This window comes from Juglans regia, chromosome 1 (genome assembly GCF_001411555.2).
Source record: "Juglans regia cultivar Chandler chromosome 1, Walnut 2.0, whole genome shotgun sequence".
In the NCBI taxonomy this organism is placed as follows: Eukaryota; Viridiplantae; Streptophyta; class Magnoliopsida; order Fagales; family Juglandaceae; genus Juglans; species Juglans regia.
In genome coordinates, this window is record NC_049901.1 from 39,312,197 (window position 1) to 39,335,000 (window position 22,804).

General features: G+C 37.3%; 2 protein-coding genes across 5 annotated transcripts; both read left to right on the plus strand.

Annotated features, from left to right (window-relative positions):
- The first annotated feature begins 1,474 nt into the window (after nt 1-1,474).
- Nucleotides 1,475-20,855, plus strand: LOC108992674 (casein kinase 1-like protein HD16). Of its 4 annotated transcripts, none has more exons than XM_035683494.1 (20): nt 1,477-1,663; nt 2,385-2,704; nt 3,358-3,536; nt 3,617-3,831; nt 4,947-5,072; nt 5,178-5,251; nt 5,329-5,398; nt 5,499-5,554; nt 5,659-5,730; nt 5,813-5,907; nt 6,022-6,088; nt 6,476-6,605; nt 6,756-6,974; nt 7,044-7,174; nt 13,540-13,714; nt 13,813-13,903; nt 14,575-14,732; nt 14,818-15,006; nt 18,972-19,073; nt 20,330-20,855. In XM_035683494.1, the coding sequence occupies exons 3-19, from the start codon at nt 3,434-3,436 to the stop codon at nt 19,029-19,031; spliced, it is 2,031 nt and encodes a 676-aa protein (XP_035539387.1). In that variant the 5' UTR covers nt 1,477-1,663; nt 2,385-2,704; nt 3,358-3,433; the 3' UTR covers nt 19,032-19,073; nt 20,330-20,855. The 4 variants fall into 4 exon arrangements, with proteins under 4 accessions (XP_018822830.1, XP_035539387.1, XP_018822829.1 ...); XM_018967284.2 differs by having other exon boundaries at nt 3,363-3,536; nt 18,972-19,077; XM_035683491.1 differs by having other exon boundaries at nt 1,478-1,663; nt 3,363-3,536.
- A 1,305-nt stretch (nt 20,856-22,160) lies between these two features.
- LOC108992662 lies at nt 22,161-22,481 on the plus strand. The gene has a single exon (XM_018967267.1). It carries the CDS (start codon nt 22,161-22,163, stop codon nt 22,479-22,481), a length of 321 nt encoding a protein of 106 aa, XP_018822812.1.
- The last annotated feature ends 323 nt before the right edge of the window (nt 22,482-22,804 follow it).

The window sequence follows — 22,804 nt, forward strand, 5'->3', positions numbered from 1 at the left end:
ATCGGAAATGGTGGGGAGGTTTTAAGGAGTTGGGTATGAAGATTGGAACTCAAGAGGAAGATATAAGGAAAGAAAATCAATGAGAAAAGAAGAAAAAGAGAAGCCGGTTGGGGGGTTTCGCTTGGGAGGTTGTTTGGGAGAGATGGCATTATAAGAGCTGAACTTAACACATATTAGATATCCTCTTACATAATATCATATCATTAATAACTAATAATTATATTAATAATTTTAGTCATGCAATCTTATATGATAGACCATGACTACTAGCACTTTAAGGTCTTGTTTGGATAGTGAGTTGATCTTATCATAAATTTTCAAAATTTTCAAATAAAATATAATAAAATATTTAATTTTTTCAAATTTCAAAACAAAAATAACATTAAAAAAATATATTATAATAATATTTTATTCAACTTTCAACTTTTATCTTATCTCAACTCAAGTCACTATTCATACATTCCTGGCCTAATAGTGTGTTTGATTGTTGAAATCAACTCAACTTATCTCAAACTAATCCTTGATGAGACCACTACGTCTTCAGCTCTTCATGAAAAAGATAAACGCATATTAACTTATTTTATACATTTAAATATATCTTAGTAAGACCTACAAAATATTATTATTCACAGATCAACTCAAATAATCTGAGATTACCTCAATATCCAAACTCAGCTTTAAGACTTCTTAGTTTTTAATAACTAACATTATGCAAATTGGAAAATATTTAGGGTGATGCTATTATGCTATTGAGCTTTGACTGCTGAGCATGTTTCTTATTACAAATTGTATTTTTTTTTCTTTCAAATATTTTTTAAATATTTTAAAAAAATATCAATACATTAATAATTATTTATTTAATCATTAAATAAAAAAATAAAAAATATAAATAGTCAAAATGAGAGAGCAAAACCACGAGACATACTATCATTTTCCAAAGATTTATAAACTTGAATTGGAGCCCATGTGAGATCTAAAACACACCAATAATGATGAGATTTAAAACTTAAGTTTCTCCATTTGCCACTTCGGTGTGTTAACGCATTCATTTGTGGTTGGGTGGATTGGGATAAAAAATAAAATAAAATATTAATAATTTTGGTTACGTAAAACTCACTTAAATAATATGTTAACGTGTGAAAAAATAAGCTTGCAAATAGATTTTTTTAAAAAAACAGTTAAATATTTTTGAAATATTACTAATTTTTTATGCTAATTGATGTTATTGATTTTCATTTTAATCGTTTATTTGATAAAAAAATTTCTCTCTTTTTTAATTGACAGCCACTTGGTCGGTGAGAACTTGTCTGGGGACTGTGACAGCAAATTTCTCACACGCTGTGACATTAATCTCAAACAATGAAGCTAAAGATGCAATACGCAGATGCCCACGGAGTGAAACTGCACGCCCAACATCACACACTACACGTAACCCACTACCCTATCGTGTGCATTAGGTTCGCGTGCACCTTCTCCCCCACGCTCACACCTTCTCTCTTGCTAACACACATACCCACCCAAGTCACCGATCGTCAATTCATTTATCGCCTCTCTTTCATGAGCAGCCTCCATTTTCTCAAACATTCAATCTTTTTCAATTTTCTTGCGCCATCTTTATGATCATCTGTCCCAACCAACTTCAAATTTAGATTCATCTCGTAAGGTACGTGTTTGTTGGAGTTGATGAGGTTTTGTTTCTTGACTCTCATCTTTCATTTCTGCAAATGGGCTTTATTAATTCTGAATAAGCAGTTGTATCACATCAATACCTGCCCATTATTCCGTATTGTACTGATGATTATATAAATTTAATTTTAGTGTTGAAGGTGCATTGGTAGTTATGAACCTGTGCGGGTGTTCATGTTTTTGTAGGTCTTGTGCGTTTATGTGTATGATTGGGTTTCTGATTACGCCTGTAACGTGTTTACACGGGATTTTCTGGAAGATAATATAATCGGTAGTTGGCCGATTGTGGTGGGTTTGATTTTGTTGGCGTAAAGTTTTGGTTAGAGGTTGTTTGCCAGGGAAAGTTTGAGCTTTTAGCTTGGCATATGCTTTATTGATAGATTTTCAGAATTCAGTTCTGTATCTCTTTTCTTCTGGATGTGCATTTGTAACCGATGGGTTTAAACTCCCGTTCCTCCGTGACTGGTTTACTTGCCAACTGAAGAAGATCAAAGATGTTTTAGCTTGTAAGGAATAAAGGGACTTCTGGATTAAAAATAGAAAAGTATAAATTTTTAGCTTGAATCTGATTAAGTTGGATGAACTTTTATATTTAGTATGTGATATATGCGTATTACTTAAACTGTATTTATCTGATAGATATAAGCCTGCAATGTAACTCTTGTGAACTTGATTCTTTCTAAACATTTTTTGATCAGTATAAAGGAAAGAGGAAGAGATGAAGGCAGCAATTACAATTACAAATGCCAAGAGCAACAAAATTGAATAGGAAAACGGAGATGGAGAACTCAAATCTAGCCAACTGTCCACATGAATGGAATGCTTAAAGTTGTAGCTATAAGCTTAAGTTTCGAATGTTTCGTCCCCATAAGATCTGATTATCGCTGTCTTTCAAGAAACTCAGAATTAAGAACAATGCAGCAGTTTTTCATTCCTGCCTGCCATTGCTTGCAAATCTGACATGTCAGCCACAAAGCCACTTGGTGATGGAATTCTGCATAACTATGATCCTATGAGGGTAAAAGAATATTTCAGCATAGCTGGTTTTGCATTTCAAATTTGGGTTTGAAAGGTCCTAATTACATAGCTCCCTCGACCCACCCCCCTGCAGAGAAAAAAAAAGAGAATAACTTAAGACCGATTATTTTTAACTGCACACCATTGCGTCTTACGCAAGTGTTATATTTCAGTTTAAAATCTCAATTTCAAGGATCATACTTTTATGCAATTAAACTTTAGTTGACACCATTTAGAAAATAGCGCATTAGACTTTCTTGAATGAAATAGTGCTCCTTGTCTGTTCACCATCATTTTTAACGATGCTATGGGACTGCTTTCTGAAACTAGCTCTTAAGTTTGGATTACTATGAGGTTCTGGATAATTTCTGTTCTTCCCCTTTATATATAGGTGGAAAGGAGGTCCTATTTGAGCCCAAGCGCATTGACTAACAAATGCAAGGACTAAAGTGTGATGCAAGTTAAATAACATTAATACTTGTGGACATTGTTTGTTCAAAGGTTATTGAAAGAGGGAAAATCTAAGGATCATAAAGACAAGTATTTTTATTACATATCTGAAATTGACTCCCAAAGTGATCATGTTCTCAATTAAATGGTTACTAGAGGATTGTTTCTTCTTAAATGTTCTCATAATATTTCTTTCTTTGTTAGGTTAGATTTCAATAGCTCAAGGTTCTTTGGGTTTGGAGTGGAATATAGAAGGAGATTTTCTTTTTTATGGGAAAGAATGCCGGATTTGAGAAGTGGAGTTCGGCGCTCAAAGAGGGTGAATAATGTCCATGAGAATCCTCCAGTTGTAGTTCCAACTGCGTGGCCTGGAGTGGGAAAAGGTAAAGGCTCCAAAGCCTCAGTTCTTTAACCCAATTATGTAAAATCCAATAACCCCAGCATTTCTTTTTTCTCAATCCAGGACCAGTTGGTAACGGAAGAGGAAGAGGACTTAGAGCTATGAATCAAGGCAAGATCTCCAAGCCTCTTGGTGTTGGAGTTGGTGGACGGGGACGCGGGGGTTTGGACTTGCCTGGGAGACAGGTAGTTGCCATTCAGGATGAGTTGGTGGTTCATAAAAGTGCAGAAAAATTAGCTGCTGAAGAGGAGCCCAGCTCAAGCCCACTTCCTGAAAGGGTTATTCTTTCTGCTTTCAAGCTGCAGTCTTTAAATTGCTATTGCTCTCTTGCTATGGATTCCTTATACCTGTCAGTGATTGTTTCTATATATAAATCTATAATACCCCTCATATTTGTTCTCTCTTTTCTTTTTTCTCTGATCATATGTGTAATTTGTGTCTTAAACATTAGTATGGTCAAAATAAATAACCTGAATAATTAACAAAACTCTCCATTTTTATGTGGAAAGTCAGCTTCAAATGGATGATTTTCAAAATTCTTATGGGATTTTCATGGTAACAGTTTTTCAAGGCTCACCAACTGTGATTGGAGGCTTGTGTGAGTTCCATATGTGGTATCTTTGTAACTGATAGACAAATTAAATGATAAAATTCATATGCTTCCATGATCCTTTTTTGGGAAAATTGGTCATTTAATTTGGTATCAGATCAATTGTCCTGATTGGAACTGAGTCAACTCTCTATTATCCCTATCACCATTATATTTTCCTACTGTTGAGTGTACTTATCAAGTTAAATGATTAAATTCACCTCTTCTTATGGGCATAAGGTTTTTTGGACAATTGGTGATTCAATAGTATGAAAGAGGCCTTCTTCCTTTGAGACACTGGTCAATTGACTTGTACATAACTTGTGTGCTTCTTAAATCTGCAGTCTGCTGTAATATGTTGACCACATATAATGTTTTCTAGAAAGTAATCAACATTCTGATGTGGTTTCTCTATTTTGTGGCTTTAGGTTAAAGAAGATGAAAGTTAGGCTTGCTTAGTGTGAAGATTTAATGCATTCTTTTAACTCTTTTACTTGAATTTAAAAAAATGGTGTGGTAGTTTTGTGGAATAAACTTGAATATACAACTTTAAAAACTTCTAAGCGGTTGAAGTGTAAATGTTTTTCGCTTTTCATGTAATGTATTTTGCAATCCAATGAAGAGGTGATAGGTATATATATTGGTGATATATTCTGATTTACATAAAAAGTACATTTTCTGATGCATTCTTGTGTCTATATTAAGATAGAAACAACACAGCTTTACCCATAATGATTTTTCCCCATGCATTTATTGTATTGAAACATGTCTTGAGGTAATTTCCCCCCTAATTATCATTTTCAGGTTCAGGTTGGTAACTCCCCTGTGTACAAGTTAGACAGAAAGCTGGGTAAAGGGGGTTTTGGGCAAGTATTTGTTGGAAGAAGAGTGACTGGTGGTACAGGGCGAACTGGGTCTGATGCCTCTGAGGTAGGTTTTTTCTCTCGTGCATTTCTGATATACGATCTACCTGTCTAAATTTACCTAGGAAGTTTGTTCTTTTCTTAATGGAATTCTCCTGTACTCTTTTTGTAGGTTGCTTTGAAATTTGAGCCTCGAAAAAGTAAAGGAGGTCATTGTGGTCCTCCTTTTGAGTGGCAAGTATACAAGTAAGTTTAGTTCTTACTATTAATTGAATTCTGATATTTATGATGTAACTAATCTTTTGATTTCAATTAAAATGAAGCAATCTTAATGGTTGTTATGGACTTCCCCTGGTCCATTATAAAGGGAAACAAGGAGACTACTATATCCTAGTGAGTTTTTTTCTAGCACCTTTTTTACTCATGTGTGTCTTATGTGCGTTGAATCTAGTAACTGCCACGAATATCTGATCATTCCTAATTGTGAATGTAGGTGATGGACATGCTAGGCCCAAGCTTATGGGATGTTTGGAACTCTTACAACCAGATGTAAGAAAAAATGAATGCTTCTAAAACAGTATTTCTTTCCATTTATGGAATGCTTGTTTTGAATTTATTGTTCTTGCCTCTTCGTTTTTTTGTTCCTTTGACAGGCTGTCTGAGGAAATGGTTGCTTGTATAGCAGTGGAGGCTATATCAATTCTAGAGCAACTTCATTATAAAGGGTACCTTGCAAAATTTTGTCGTTTCTTTTCTCCAATTTTTTTTTGGGGTAATGTTATTCATAATTGCTTGGTTTCACGCCAGTTTTGTGCATGGAGATGTTAAGCCAGAGAATTTTTTGCTTGGTCAGCCTGGAACACCTAATGAAAAGAAGTTGTATCTTGTTGATCTTGGTTTGGGTATGTTTTTCTTGGTTAGATAAGTTATAACAACCTTTGATAGACATCTGGAGATTCATCTATACTTATTAGTCAATAGAAAGATGTGACTTGCAATTATATTTTCTTCTTCAGCTTCAAGATGGAAGGATGCATCCTCTGGTCGTCACGTCGATTATGACCAAAAGCCTGACATTTTCAGGTGACTATATGCCTCAAAAAAACTTTCTTTAGTTCAGTGGAAGATCAGAGTGTGAAGGTGGTTTCAAAAAACTCAATCCTGTTTTCAAATGCCTCGAGGAAAAAATTCTTGAGAATCATTCTTTAATATTCCAGAATGAAGGAAAGTGCTTAAAAAAAATATCCTTATTTCAGTGGATAGGTTGGCTTAACCAAGTTTATATGTGATTTTTCTTTGTTTTTCTTTTTATTTAAAAGTATATTTTATATTTATGCCTCTTCTTACACTTAACTTCCTTTAGAGCTGCTGCATGTATAAAGCTATATTTTGAGGGCATGGGTTCAAAACTTCATTATAGCACTTTGTCTTTATTTTACTTATAAAAAAAAAGTCTTATGTTTGTGACAGGGGAACTGTTCGTTATGCAAGTGTGCATACTCATTTGGGTAGGACAGGGAGCCGAAGGGATGACCTTGAATCCTTAGCATATACCCTTGTATTTCTCCTTAGAGGCAAACTTCCCTGGCAAGGTTATGTTGTAAGTTCACTTCAATTCTAATTCGTGATTCCATTCAACCATGCATTGACAACTACAACTTTGTGACTTAGACTTTGTAGGGTTGCCATGTCTTTTCCTTCTCTCTCTCTCTCTCTCCCTCCCAATGTCTAAATGTCTCTTGGCGTGCAGGGAGAGAACAAAGGATTTCTTGTTTGTAAGAAGAAGATGGGAACTCCTCCTGAGATGCTATGTTGCTTGTGCCCTCCTCCTTTTCAACAATTTCTTGAGATGGTGACCAATATGAGATTTGATGAAGAACCAAATTACTCGAAGCTAATTTCCCTTTTTGATGACAGCATTGGTTCCATTCCAACACTGCGACCAATCAGAACTGATGGAGCTATAAAGGTGGTTTGGTAATTTGACTTTTTGATCTTCTTTCATGAACCATCTTTTAACTGCTTGTTGTGGATATAGGTGGGTCAAAAAAGGGGGAGATCACTTGTTGAGTTAGAAGATGTTGGGCAGCTTAAAAAGAAAGTTCGACTAGGTACTCCTGCTACCCAATGGATCTCTGTCTATAATTCCAGATCAGCAATGAAGCAAAGGTAAGTGATGTTTAAATATTGTGTGATATGGACACTTGCTCTCTTTTCTATGTGAGTCATAGTATCTAGCATTTTCTAACTATGTATGTTGTTTCTTTGCCTGGCAATTTTTGGTTGAATGTAGATTTGACAGTTTATCTTCTTGGTCTTGTATAGGCGTAAAATTTTGCATTGCAGTCTAGTTAGAACATTTGAAGCACCAAGATTGAGGGTCACCATGGGAAGCTATTTTTTTGGTCTCATTATGTCTCCCCCTGCAGTAGATTTTTAAATTACTTTCCCTGGCTCATTGTCTCCTTAAATTCAAAATGTTTTGGTGGGAAATAGTCACTAGGGTTTTCCATCTTGAGGGGATTAGTGTATTCCTCTGAATCATTAGGTTTGCATTGGCTGTGGGTTGGTTTTAGATGGGGTTGTGCAAGGAGGTATTCATTGATCAGAAATTGTTCGAGCTCAAAAAGGAGAATGCAAAGTGGTGGAGGATTATAGAAAGTAGTCATCGCGGGGTGAAGTACATTTCAGTGGACGGGGATACTCTAAGCTGGCTGGGTTCTATGGTGAAGGATTGTGCAGTAACAGTGGGTACTCAGGAGTTTCTGCAAACTCGTAGAAAAGGAGACACTGTGATAATAGTGAGGAAGGGATGTAACTTTAATGGTAGTTTTATTTCCATTTCAGAATTTGGTCGTGATAAGAGAAGAGGTTTGCTAGTGATTCCGGAAGGAAGGAAGGGGGAGGGATGGAAAAAGCTTGCTGACATTTTAATGGAGATGGCTGATTTTCAGATAGTTGCTGCAAAGAAGAACAATGGTGAGGGAGGTGTTCCATCATCGTTGGCAGGTGGGGCAAGGACGTACAGTGAAGTGTTGAAGAAGTTACCGTATCAGGATGCGTTAGTGGTGTCAGGTGTAACCATACCTGAGGACGTGCAGCGGCATGGTGTGGCAGAAAGCAGTTTGGCGGGGCTAAATGAGGAAAGTATTTTGAAGATGTTAACGGGATTGGAGGAGAAGATCGGCATTGTGCTAGATGAAATAAATCATCTAAAACGCTGTGTTAAAGGCAAGGAGGTGATGGGCCGAATTGGTGGGCCTGGTATGGGGCTGAGCAGAACAATGGGCTTGGGCAAGGGTCAGACTTCAGGCCCTGTGAAGGTCTGGAGGGCAGTGGAGATAGCCGGGTCGGGGAAGGGTCTCGGATCCGTGATATCGGACCAGGGAAAGAGAGTGCCGCCGATAACCTCATTACCGGCAACCCTGCCGGCACAGAAGTGGCCGACAACCTCGGTCGACCCCTCTGGTGAGATGGGAAACGAGATCCGCCTCGGATCCGAGATTTCGGACCAGAGCCAGGATGCTTCTGTGGCGCCGATAAATGGATTATCGGCAACCCTGCCGGCACAGAAGCTGCCGACACACTCAGACGACCATTCAGGTGAGGCGGCGAAGGAGGTCCGACGGGAAGAGACAGAGGAGGGGGAGTTTCTGGCGTTAGAGAGTGCGTCTGCGTCCGTGTCTTCAGAGATATTGATGGGAAATGTATTCTCGGAATTTTGTGTGGAGGACGAAGCTCCAGAAGAAGGGCATGAGCAGTCTGGGTTGAGGGATAGAGAGCTGCCTTGTTGTGGTGAGATGCTTTCGCGGGACAGTAACGTGATTCAGAGTGGTCTTCCACTTTTGGTGAGGAGCAGTTCTGATGAGTTAGGCCTTGTTTGTTTTCCAAAAACATCTCATCTCATCTCATCTCATCTCACCTCATCATTACAACTTTCCCAAATCCCCACACAAAAATAAAATAAACAATTCAACTTTTTCAAATCCCAAAACAACAATAATATTAAAAAATATATTTTAACAATATTTTATTCAAATTTTTAACTTTAATTTCAACTCATCTCATCTCATCTCATCTCATCTCATCTCTGAAAACAAACGGGCCCTTAGTTGATGGGGTTGATTCTCTTATTAATAATATGGCTGTAAATGGTGAAACAAATAAACTGATGGTTTCGGTGATTCCCAAGAACAGTATTGGGGAAGAGGGGACTCTTACTCCTTTATGTACACTCCCTCCCAATGATTATGGGAGTTATTCAACGAATTGGATTTTTAAAAAGGTAGAGGAGTTACAGAAAATATTCGGGGTCTCTTTTGGAGGTTATGAGGAACAATTTATGGCCCTTTTAGTGGCTATTGAAGCTAGCCGTTCGAAATCAGCTTCAAAGCAAGACAGGGAACTTAAACGCCTAACATGCTCCATCAATTACGATGTCAAGGAGGGGAGTAGTGGAAGGGTTAGATCAAAAGGGAGGGGTAAGTTAAGTTTTAATGAAGCCTAAGCTCGTTTCTTGGAATGTAATGGGTCTCAATAATAGGGAAAAACGCCTTCGGATCAAAGCTCTATTGAGACTATGGAAGGGAGATGTGATATGCTTGCAAGAAACAAAGTTGGGTCTTATTGATAGAAGTATTGTGCGTAGTATTTGGGGATGCTCTTATTTGGGTTGGTCTTATTTAGCCTCTCAGGGAGCATCAGGTGGAGTATTATTAATGTGGGATAAAAGAGTGGTTGAGGTGATTGAGGAATGTGTTGGAGAGTTTTCGGTTTCGGTGTTGTTCAAAAATGTGAGTGATGGGTGGATTTGGGCTTTTGCAGGGTCTTATGGTCCTAACATAGATAGTGATAGACGGCGGTTGTGGGAGGAGTTGGCGGGAATACACTCTTTATGGGATGTGCCGTGGTGTATGGGGGGTGATTTTAACATTATTCGCTTTCCTAGTGAACGATCGGGGCATCATCGACACACTTTGGCCATGGTGGAATTCTCTGAGTTCATCTTTGATATGGATCTTATGGACCTCCCCTTGGTGGGTGGTGAGTTTACTTGGTCTAATGGCCGTGTTTGGTCGAAATTGGATAGATTTCTTGTCTCGCCATTATGGGAAGCACACTACCCAGAAGTTAGCCAAAAAAGGTTAGCTAGAGTCAGTTCAGACCATTTTCCCATCCTTTTAGATTGTGGTGGTATTCAAGGGGGTCGCCGGTACTTCAAGTTTGAGAATATGTGGCTTAAGGTAAACGGGTTTGTAGAGATTGTGAGAAATTGGTGGACTTCATACCAGTTTAGCGGCACTCCGAGTTTTATTCTTGCAGGTAAGATGAAGGCTCTAAAGCAAGACCTGAAGAAATGGAACTTGGAAGTTTTTGGTCATATTGACAATCAGAAGTCTATTTTGTTGGAGGAGTTGGAGGGTAAGGAATTATTGGGAAGGGCCTCGGAGTTGGAGTTATTGAGAAAAGTGACGGTTGTGGCAGAATTGGAAAGGGTTTTGCTGTTAGAAGAGACTTCATGGCGTCAAAAATCCAGAGCCCTCTGGTTGAAAGAGGGTGATAGGTGTACGAAGTTTTTTCACAAAATGGCTAATTCTCATCGACGCAATAATGCGATTGAGTTGTTACATTCAGGTACACAGGTGCTATCTTCTTCGGCTGATCTAGAAAGTCACATTGCACATTATTATGAGACTCTGCTTACCGAACCAGCAACTTGGAGGCCGAAGCTTGATGACTTACCGTTTGAGACAATTGATTCACAGCTGGTGAGTGTATTGGAGAGACCTTTTGTGGAAGATGAGATCTTCAAGGTCATATCTGGTATGGTTAAGGACAAAGCGCCGGGCCCGGATGGTTTTTCAATGTGTTTCTTTCAAACTTGTTGGGATGTGGTGAAAGGTGATGTCTTGCTGGTGTTCAGTGAATTTCATGCTTATCAAAAGTTTGAAAAATCACTTAATGCGACTTTTATCGCACTCATTCCAAAGAAATGTGGGGCGTCGAATATTGAGGATTTTCGTCCAATAAGTTTGATTAGCAGTGTCTATAAGATTATTTCAAAGGTCCTTGCTAACCGGCTCAGTCTAGTGCTGGAAAATATTATCTCCAAGCCCCATAATGCTTTTATTCATGGGAGATATATACTTGATTCGGTGCTCATTGCAAATGAGTGTTTGGATGCTAGGTTGAGGGAGGGAAGTCCAGGTATTCTTTGCAAGCTAGACATGGAGAAGGTGGATTTCCTTTTGTATTTATTGAAGAGGTGTGGCTTTGGAGATAGGTGGATTTCCTGGATGCGTTTTTGCATTTCAACGGCCCGATTTTCAGTGTTAGTTAATGGCACTCCTGCAGGTTTTTTTTATAGTTCGAGGGGTTTGCGACAGGGTGATCCATTATCTCCCTTTCTTTTTGTCATAGTTATGGAGGCGCTGAGCAAGATGTTGCAGGCTACTGTTAGTGGGGGTTTCTTATCTGGTTTTTAGGCTGGAAATGGCTCTGGTAGCTCTTGTATCATTTCACATCTTCTTTTCGCAGACGACACTCTGTTGTTTTGTGAAGCGGATAGGAGTCAGGTCCAAACTTTGCGTGCATTATTACTTTGTTTTGAAGCAGTATCAGGACTCAAGGTGAATCTTGACAAGTCTGAGATGGTACCGGTGGTGGTGGTCCCTAATATATGCAATTTAGCAAGTCTTCTGGGTTGCAGGGTGTCCTCGTTCCCAATGAAATACCTGGGCCTTCCGCTAGGTGCTACTTTCAAGAGTAGAGCTATATGGGATGGGGTGGTCGAAAAGATAGAAAAAAGGTTGGCTGGATGGAAAAGGGTGTATCTTTCGAAAGGGGGTCGTCTCACTCTTATCAAGAGTACCCTTACAAATCTTCCCACTTATTTTTTATCCCTTTTTCCTATGCCTGTAGGGGTGGTGAATAGAATCGAGAAACTCTTCAAAGCATTTTTATGGGGAGGCTTAGGGGAGGAGAAGAAAGTTCATTTGGTTAATTGGAAGTCAGTATGTTCTCCAGTTGAGTATGGGGGGTTGGGTGTGTGTAATTTGAGAACTTTTAATAAAGTGTTGTTGGGGAAATGGCTTTGGAGATATCATATGGAAGAGGGTTCTTTGTGGAGGGAAATAATAGATGCTAAACATGGAGTTGATTGGGGTGGTTGGTGTTCTAAAGAAGTGAGAGGGGGGCATGGAGTGGGGCTATGGAAGTTTATAAGAAAGGGGTGGATTATTTTCGTAAATCATATCCGTTTTGTCGCAGGCGAGGGTAACCGAATCAGTTTTTGGCGAGATGTGTGGTGTGGAGAGCACGCATTGGAAAGGGTGTTTCCAGCTTTATATCGTATTGCAGTTAACAAGGACGTGTCTGTGGCGGAAGTGCGATTATTTGCACATGGCTCGCATCAGTGGAATATTCTGTTTAATAGAGATATTCATGATTGGGAATTATCTATGGTTTCAGATTTTTTCAGCTTGTTACATTCTTTTGGGTCTACTATGGCACAACAAGACAGCTTGAAATGGAGGCTCCAGGATCATAAGAAATTCTCAGTAAAAGCGTATTATAAAATTCTGATTTCTCAGGATCACACCTCATTCCCATGGAGGAACATTTGGAGGTTTCGAGTGCCTTCTAGAGTTGCTTTTTTTGTTTGGAATGCCGCCCTTGGGAAGATCTTAACCACGGATAACTTGAGGAAAAGAGGATATGTTGTATTGGATTGGTGCTACATGTGTAGGAAGAATGGAGAATCGGTAGATCATCTTTTACTACATTGTGATGTAGCAAGAGGGCTATGGGATGAGATTTTTCGACGGGTCGGGGTGGCTTGGGTAATGCCTAGGAGAGTGGTGGAGCTCATGGGTTGTTGGAGAAAATTGCAGGGCAGTCATCAAGTGGCAGCAGTTTGGAGAATGATTCCGTTGTGTATCATGTGGTGTATTTGGACGGAACGGAATATGCGCTGCTTCGAAGACAAGGAACGAACAATGTTGGAGCTGAAGAATTATTTTATGCACACTTTATTGCTTTGGTTTTCAGCTATTGTATTAAATGGGGATGATATACATGAATTCCTATCTTTAGTTTAACACTCGTAGAATGTATCTAGGTGTTCAACTGTATACTTCCGGTGTATTAGGTATATGCCTATTTCATTCACATCAATAAAGTTTATATCTTACTTATCAAAAAAAAAAAAATAGTCACTAGTTCTGGATATCTATATCATATTATAACTTTTGGCGTGTAGCTTGGCTACTCAATCAATTTCTTAAAGGAGAATGTATATTCAAAGTTGTAGATATCACATAGGGATCAGTAGTAATTCTGCTTGTGCATAGCCCATTCTAGATTGCTATATAGGTTGTCAGCATTACAAAGCAAAAGAGACTTTTAATTGAACCCATGATCATACACATATTCTTGTTGACGAGGCCAGTCATAACCATTATCATAAGATTATCCTTCCCAGTTGTTGGTTTTAGATTCTTATCTTATCGTGTGATGGGATTCCTATACGATAGGTATCACTACAATGTTATGGATTCAAGACTACACCAGCATGTGGAGAAAGGAAGAGAAGATGGTTTGTACATTAGCTGTGTAGCTTCATCGGTGAATCTGTGGGCCATCATTATGGATGCAGGGACAGGTTTTACATCCCAGGTTTATGAACTCTCGACCGTGTTCTTGAATAAGGTATGCATTACTGTAACTGTAATTTGTCATCAATTTTGGAATTTTCATGTTTAATTATGTATCAATTTAGCAACTTTTTCTTCTAATTGTTTCATCAGGAGTGGATAATGGAACAGTGGGACAAGAATTACTACATCACTTCAGTGGCTGGCGCAAGCAATGGCAGTGCCTTGGTGGTAATGTCCCAAGGTGAGTGGCACACACATATTTTTCCTTTATTTTTGTCCCTTCACTCAGTTTATATCAATTTCTCAAAGAGCAACATTTGGTTCATTATAGTCACAGTAACTGAATTTCCTTGGTTTAGGCTCCTGTCAAATTTTGATTCTTATCTGATTAGCATATCCATGATGTGCTACTACCCAGGAAAGAGTATAAATTAGGACACCGTAGGATGCTGAAGGATCTAACTTAATGTTCTTCACTAGTCATGCTTTCCTCTCTTATCATAACTTTAATTGTTTGGATTACCTTGTCTAATGGATAGTCCACCTTAGGGTCTAAAGTATGGTATTTTTATTTCTCAATGCTCTCCACCATATCCCCACCATATCCAGATTGCTCAGTTGGTTTCGGTGGAAATTTCTTCCAGTGATACATTTTGGTTAGGCTGAAAAGTCCCTTTGAAACCAACTAAGCCAAACTACACAAACCTCAGGTTCCAATGAAAGCTGGTTATGATAATGCCTTATAGATTACAAACAAAATACCTCATAGATTACTAAATTTTTTTTCTTGGTAATCATTCAGTATTAGGTTTCATAATCAATGGACAGGTCTTCATTATCTTTACCCAGCAAGTTTTTGGTGCAGTTATCTGATATATTGCCAATATTACCTTTCGTTTTTTGGCATTGAAGGGGTGCCTTACACTCAGCAGTCCTACAAAGTTAGTGATGTATTTCCTTTCAAATGGATCAATAAGAAGTGGAAAGAAGGCTTCTCAGTTACTTCTATGACCACTGCTGGTGTGAAATGGGGCATTGTCATGTCCAGAAATACAGGTTATGCTAATCAGGTAATTCAGTCTCCCCCCTTGTCATGTTCTGCTTCAGATGGAATACTGCAAAAAGAACTAATTGTCTTCTGCTGTGTATTATCAGGTCGTTGAACTTGATTTCCTTTATCCAAGTGAAGGGATTCATAGAAGATGGGAGACTGGATATAGGATCACCTCTACCGCTGCTACAGCAGATCAAGCTGCATTTATACTTAGTGCACCCAAGAAAAGATCAGCAGATGTGGCACAAGAAACTTTGCGGACATCTGCTTTTCCTTGTAATCATGTGAAGGTACATCTGACCTCTACATAATTATATATATATATATATAATATATTCCATTCCATTATTTAGGGAGAGATCTACATTGTTTAATTAGATTGGAAGAGATCTACGTAATAGTTTTTTTTTATAAGTAATAAATTTTATTCAAAGAAATAGGCATAAACCCAAGTACACAGGATGTATACAAAGGAAATACCTACAACTTCCAGAAACAAAAAACAAAACTACCACCATAAAGCTAAAACAGATGCAGAAAATTATCCGCCATTACAAAAGCTTTAGCCCAAGAACTCAAAGTACTCTAGAAAAAAACCCTAAGATCTCCCAAAGAACGTTCTCTATCTTCGAAACATCTCCCATTTCTTTCGAGCCAAATGCACCACATAAGACAAGGAGGAATCATTTTCCAAACACTCATCGCCTTCTTACAGCCCTTCGCACCCTTCCACCCTACCAATAAATCCACCACTTCCCTGGGCATAACCCAATGTAATCCTGTCCAACTCAAAACCTTGTTCCACAAGAATCTTGTCACTTCGCAGTGAAGGAAAAGGTGATTTACAGATTCTCCATCCCTTTTGCACAAAACGCACCAACCGCAATAAACAAACCTCTCCTTCTAAGGTTTTCAGTAGTACATACTTTGCCCAAAGAAGCCACCCAACAGAAAAAAGCAACCTTAGAAGGAACTTTCACTTTCCAAATACTTTTCTAAGGGAATACACAACTACTATGGCTTGACAAAATTCTGTAATAAGATGAAACTGAAAACTTAGCATTTCCAGCAGGAATCCACACCATACAATCCTCTCTATCTTGGACCAGTTTTGAGCTGTAAAGTTTAACCAGCAGAGCCTTAACTTCATCCACTTCCCAATCATTAACATCCCTTTTAAAAATAACATTCCATTCAACCTTATTGTTACTACTGCAATACAAATCACAGACAACTACATTTTGATCCCTTGCAATTCTGAAAAGGGCAGGAAATTCCAGCTTAAGAGCAGTATCCCCACACCACAGATCATGCCAAAAGAGTATCCTCTCTCCATCTCCCATCTTCCATCTGAAATTATTGGAGAAGGAATCCCAACCTTTTCTAATAAATTTCCACAAACTAACCCCGTAATCTCCACTAGATGCTTTAGAACACCAACCTCCCTACAAACTTCCATATTTCACATCTGTCACATTTTTCCATAGAGCTTTGTACTTGGGCCATTGCTGTGGATTTTAATGGCATGGACCTTCATGACTTCTTAGTTTCTAATGTCCCTACATAATTAGGGCTTTTCTATCTTTGTAATTGACATTTGGTGGTTTAATAAATTTTATTTTACTTGTAAAAAAAAAAAAACCCTTAAATCTTTAATCCCCAAACCACCGCGATCCAACGGTTGACAAACCTTCTTCTAACTAACCAAATGATTCTTCTTTTCCTTACCTATGCCTCCCCATAAGAAGTTTCGAAATAAACTCCCAATTCTCCTTTCAACCCTTTCCGGAAGAGGAAAAAGAGAAAGGAAATAGGTGGGCAGGTTAGACAAGAGTACTTTTTATAAGAGTGAGTCTACCCCCCTTAGACAAAAAAATTCTCTTCCATCCAGCTAACCTCCTTTCAATTTTTTCAATCACCCTGTCCCAAATGTTTACAGCTTTAAAAGAAGTCCCCAAAGGAAGTCCTAGATACCTCATAGGCAATGAAGAGATTCTGCACCCCAGTAAGTTTGCCAAATCTGATAAATTCTGAACATCACCCACAGGAACAATTTCAGACTTCGATAAATTAACTCTTAACCCTGAAGCAGCTTCAAAACACAGCAAAAGTGATCTTAAAGCACGTATATTATCCAAATCAGGCTCACTAAAAAGCAGGGTATCATCAGCAAATAACAAATGAGAAATCTAAATTATTCCTTCTCTCATTACCCACCACAAAACTAGACAGAAAATTACCCTCCACAGCCTTTTCAATTAATGTACTCATGGCATCCATGATCATAACAAAAAGAAAATGGGACAAGGGGTCGCCTTGCCTCAAGCCACGAGAACTACAGAAGAAACCAGCCGGTTCTCCATTCACCAATATAGAAAATTTTGAAGTTGAAACACAATGTTTTATCCACGATCGCCATTTAACACCAAAGCCATATCTCCTCAGAAGATAAGCAAGAAAATCCCAACTTACATGGTCGTAGGCTTTTTCCATATCCAATTTAATAAGAATACCAGCTTTTTCCAACTTCAATCTACTATCCAAACATTCATTAGCAATTAAAACAGAATCTAAAATCTGCCTACCTTTCACAAAAGCATTTTGAGATAGTGAAATTATCCTCTCCATCACCCTACTCAAATGATTAGCCAGCACCTTGGAGATGATTTTATAAATGCCATTTACTAAACTAATAGGCCTAAAGTCTCTTATCTCCACAGCCCCCGCCTTTTTAGGAATAAGAGCAATGAAAGTCTCATTCAAGCTCTTCTCAAACTTCATATATGAGTGAAACTCAGCAAACACCTTCATGATATCATCTCTAACAACATCCCAACAATCTTGAAAAAATGCCAAAGAGAAACCATCCGGTCCCGGAGCCTTATCCTTGTCCATACCCTTTACCACGTCTAGAACTTCTTTTTCTTCAAACTCTCTTTCCAACCACACAACTTCAACCTGCTCTATTAAGAGATCTATGTAATATTAGGAGATTATATCTAACTTGTCTTAAAGTTTGGGAAGAAAGAGCTTGTTTTGTGCTATACATAACCTCATTTTAATATTTGGTAGTTGACAAATTTTTTAATTACTCTTTGCCCCTGCTACCAACTTCTCCCTCCTCTCTCTCAATTTGAGTTTTGGGTAAGCAAGGATTTTGATGGGAGAAGGTCTGAAAAATAGCAAGGAATAGGTTCATTCCCTGATTTATGTTGCACATCAAGAATAGCCCTAATGTTTTTCCCAACTTTGTAAAATATCGATTTTCTCATTCTTCAAAAAATTAATGCTTCCCTTGTAAGGATGCTACGTTGTCATCATTGTTTCCTTAGGAAAGAAGATGAATTGGCATTAAGTCCAACATTCTTCTCTTTTTCTAGAGTTGCAATCTAACAAACTCACAAGTTGAATTCTGAAGCCCTTCAAAACTTGAGAATGAGTTTTCTTGAATCATAGGAGAATAATGTAAAGGGTGAGAATCTGTTTTTTATTGTTCTAGTTTTATTCAATTTTTGGAGTCTAGGGGTTTTTTTTTGTAATTTTTAGATTTCCATGTATGGGCTACAATTTTAGTGCATTGCGTTATGTTTTTCTTCTATTTTGTTATTGGGTTTTATTTGTGGGTTTCATTAGTTATTTTGTTAGGTATTAGATGCCCATAGATGGATGTAATTTTTTAAAAGAAAATTTATAATTAAATTATTTGATAAAGTAGACGACTTTGAAGATTTTCAGCAACTATTGCTCTTGAAAATTATGTGATGCCTAGGTTTATCTCTTTTCTTCTCTATTTTATACCAAATTCCAGGCAATATTTTATCTGATTCTAGATTGACTTAATGACAAGACCAATCTTGAAAAAACCCTCAAACCACCGATCTATCATATGGCTTCCCAACAACCAGAAGTACCAAATTATCCATTTTCGGATTACTGTTAGCAGCCCAGGAACAGGCATCCAAACCCTAATTTTTCTTCAACAGGCATCCAAACCATAGGTTTTCCTCTTTGATAGTCCACATCATTCTCTTCCCACATATCATAAGAAGGCTTATATTCTCTAATATTACCCACTTGAAATAAAACAAGTTGCTTCCAGAAACTTTTATGTGACACCCTTTATTTTACTTCCAATGTTACTTTGATTATTTGTACTTGTGGATGTTCATTTTCATAATTTCAAAAGGGTTTGGTAGATTCTCTCTCAAGGATTTGCATATTGTTATATGAATGGATGCTTTTGTCTATATGGCAGGAGAAATGGTCAAAGAATCAATATATTGCATCCATCTGCTATGGAAGAACAGTGTCCTGACATATGGGGCTTGGAAGAAGAAAGTGCACCTGCACATTGTTGGTAGGTAAAATATCCCAGCCTATCCGACATGATATCTTTTAGTTTTTATCTTATTATGATTACAAGGCGTCAATTTTGTAGTAAAGGAGTTTCCATTATTTAATAACTGCTTGATTCTCATTCTATTCTATGCTTGTCAGCATGATCTGTACTTTTATAGGCTTCTATAAAACTTGTCTCTAGTTATTTTTCCAATTGGCCTGTAATCAAGCAGAGAGTATATCCCCTGAAAATTTACTTACTGCTGCACTTCTTGAAGTCTAGTGTCCATATTTAGTTAAATAAAACCCTGTTTAAAATTATAGTTTCATTCATGTTATAACTTATAAGTCCTGGAGTTTTATCGGAAGAAAAATGACATAGTGCCAAAAAAGCAATTACATTACGGGAGTTCATATTTTGCTTTTTTCCTTAGCTAGAGTCGAATGATACAGATTTTCCCTGTACATATTTGTGTAGATATAGAACTATCATAAGATCACGTTTGTAACCTGTATGGACATTGCTCACTGTCTATCTGATCAACTTTTTGTTACCTTAAGAGAGTTTTACCGCTCTCAAACTTTTGGAAGGTGAGATAGAGTTTGCCCACGTCCAATGAGATTAATGTTTTGGTTTCTAAATCAGGAGTATTAAGACCTTGTTTGTGTACATAGTTATTCTCAGGTATTCTCAAATATTCTCAGATATTTCCTTCCCAAATATCACTCAAACTAAAAACACTTTTCAATTCAAATCTTCAGCTTTTACATCTAATCATTAGCTAATTATTATAATTTTTCCAAACTTCTAAACAAAACACAAAAAACAATACGTTTTCAAATTTTCAAGAAATAATATTAAAAAATTATATTAAAACAATATTTTAATTTTATAATATTTTTATTCAAGTTTTTCTCTCTCATTTTTCAAAATCTAATAAAACATCTTAACTCAAGCAATTTCACTACTATTTACAGATATTTTGAGATATTATAAATGTCCAAACGAGCCCTAAATTCCAAAAAATTGGAAAATGTACACAAGTTGTGGAGCACCCGAATGAAAGCTGACTTTATTTCCTTAGAGGATTTTTCCCATTACATCAGAATAAAAGACGAGCATGACTTAAGTTTAAGTTGTCTCCTGACTCCGTTTTCTCTACAGATCTGACTTGAGTTTATTTGTTAGAGTGAGTTCAGTACTTTATTAGTAATCTGTAGTAATTGCCTGGACTGGAAGTGGATTTTAGACTTTATATTATCACTTTTTCACAGGCCTGCGGTTGATAGGGCTTTTGAAGGATTCAGAATGTTTTGAATACGCATGGAGGTGGCTTTCCTTCATGTAGAATCGCTGCAAACAGTAACAGAGGGATAAGCTTGAACTGTGCCAGTATCAGTCTTTTTGGTCATGTCTGGCAGAGCTGTTTAATTTTGTTCAGCCCCTTATAAATGTGTGTATCCTCCGTTTTGGTATGACAGTTGAATACAATCAGTTAAACCTTGTAGACAAGAGTTTGAAAAGGATCAGTAAAAGTCCTAAAGCTCTGCAGGTGTTGCAAAGGAGTTGAACCTCAAATTATTTCATATCATTGTTGTGTTCATAAAGGCATGTATGTTTATCAATTATTGTACCTATCTACCATATTATTACAAAAATGGGGATAAAAAACCAATTGAGCCATCGTTGATGTTTCAGTCAGTAAAGTTTGGCCATCTATCTTCAGGAGAATAATCCAGCCTCTCTTATCTTTGCAAACCCAGCATGAATCACAGTACTTGTACGTATCTTTCACAACTATTTTCTATGGCTCTCATGAATTCTTTTGTTCTTAAACATATTGTATTCGTATTCTCTTGTGGCCCTTATCATTGCTTGCTGTACAATCTAATTTGCTTGAGAATCTCAATTCAGGTGCGAGGTCATAAAGGGAGATAGATTTCGATAGCATACATAATTGATGTGTGTATATATTTATATATATATATATTAATATCGAAATAGCTTGGCATTCTGGATGCCCTGCAGAAAGTAGCCGAAAGGCGTTTTACATGTTTTGGAGAAAGAGAAAAGTGGCACGAGAGGCTATTAAGATAACTTAGAGAGATGCTTTAGGCAGATATCAGAGCCCCTTGAGACTTTCACGTGCCTGTTGTAGCAGAATATTGAATGGGATCCACGTAACCCGGAAAATCTTTGGATCAATCCATGTTTTTGTGTGGTTTTTTAATGGAAAATTATCTGTGGTTCATGTAAGTCGTGCAATTTCTTTGAAAATAATAGATGATATCATGAAAAATTGACTTTTGGCCCAAAATTGATTTTTTCACTATAGAGCCCACTTTTTTTCTGAAGAAAATAACAAAATTTACGCTCTAAATTTGTATGTAACATCACTTTTTTTTTTTTTTTTTTTATGAGTAATGCTAGGCTGTGGCTTAACAGTGGCAGTTAGGTGCCGTCTAAACAAAATTTAACTTTTTTATTTTTTTTATTTTTCCTTTTCATATATTTTTAACATTTTTAAAAAAATTTTAAAAATTTTAAAATATATCAAATTAAAAATATATCAATACATTAATAGTCATTTCTTTAATTAGTAAGTAAAAAAAATTAAATGCATAAACGGTCAAAATGAGAGGGTATATTAGCATTATTTCTTAATATTAGAGTAATGCTACTCTTTATCTTAAATTTGTTATTTTTTATATTACTAATTAGTGTGGTACATTTTAAATGATTTTATTAATCAACTACTTCAATAAAAAGAAAAAAAAAATTAAAAATACGACGTACCAATTAATGTTAACAGGAATGATGAAAATCAACATTAAGAACGTCATTTTCCTGTTTAATACCACACTTCGTCCTGCACTTTTCAACAACATGGTGCGTACTTCTCTTTATCCGATTGAGCTGAGCCGACTAGAAACTCTATAGCTTTGCAACAAGCTAGCCAACTTGGACCATTCTATTTCTAATCTTACCGACTTACAACATGTGCTTTTATATATCTACACTTCTTTAACATGCATTTTTGACTCTCTGGGAATAAATTAAGCTCTGGGTTTCAAAGCTTCATTGGGCAGAAACCTTGGTGCCGAAATGGACATCAGAAGCTGGTCCTGTTCAGGCAGCAGAGCTATCCAATTGGGGAAGTACTACGAAGAGGTTGAATCTGCAAGCCTACCTTCTACCAGATCAAACAAGTTGAGGTGGAAAGTGTTGTGGATGAAGTTCAAGAAACAAAAGAGTAGGATTTTTAAATCTCCAGCTCCAGTTCATATGCCCTATGATCCATACACTTACTCGCAGAATTTTGACCAAGGATCTTCATGGGATGATGAACCCGATACCCTCTCCCGGTCTTTCTCCGTTCGGTTTTCCGATCCTTCCAGTATCTTTCGAAGGGAAAGGGTTGTGTAAGCATTACTAAAGTTAGAAGGAACTTGGTATGGGAATATTATATGACTCCTCTGTATTTAATCCTGGAATGCAGCATACTATTAAGATATCCACATAGTAACTTCTTGGCTGAACTGAAATGGTGAGAAAATTCTTTGGCAAACTTTTACACTCTCTCTGTATATGTATGGCTGCCTGTATTTATGTGTTTCTTAGGCATTTGTGGGATATTGTTATTGAACATGCTAGTCTTTGCCTTCTATCATGATCAGTTTATTGCCAAGCTTTGCTTCTTTTCCATCTTCCCCTATCTTGAGGAGCTTGTAGAGGAGAGAGGCCACCCT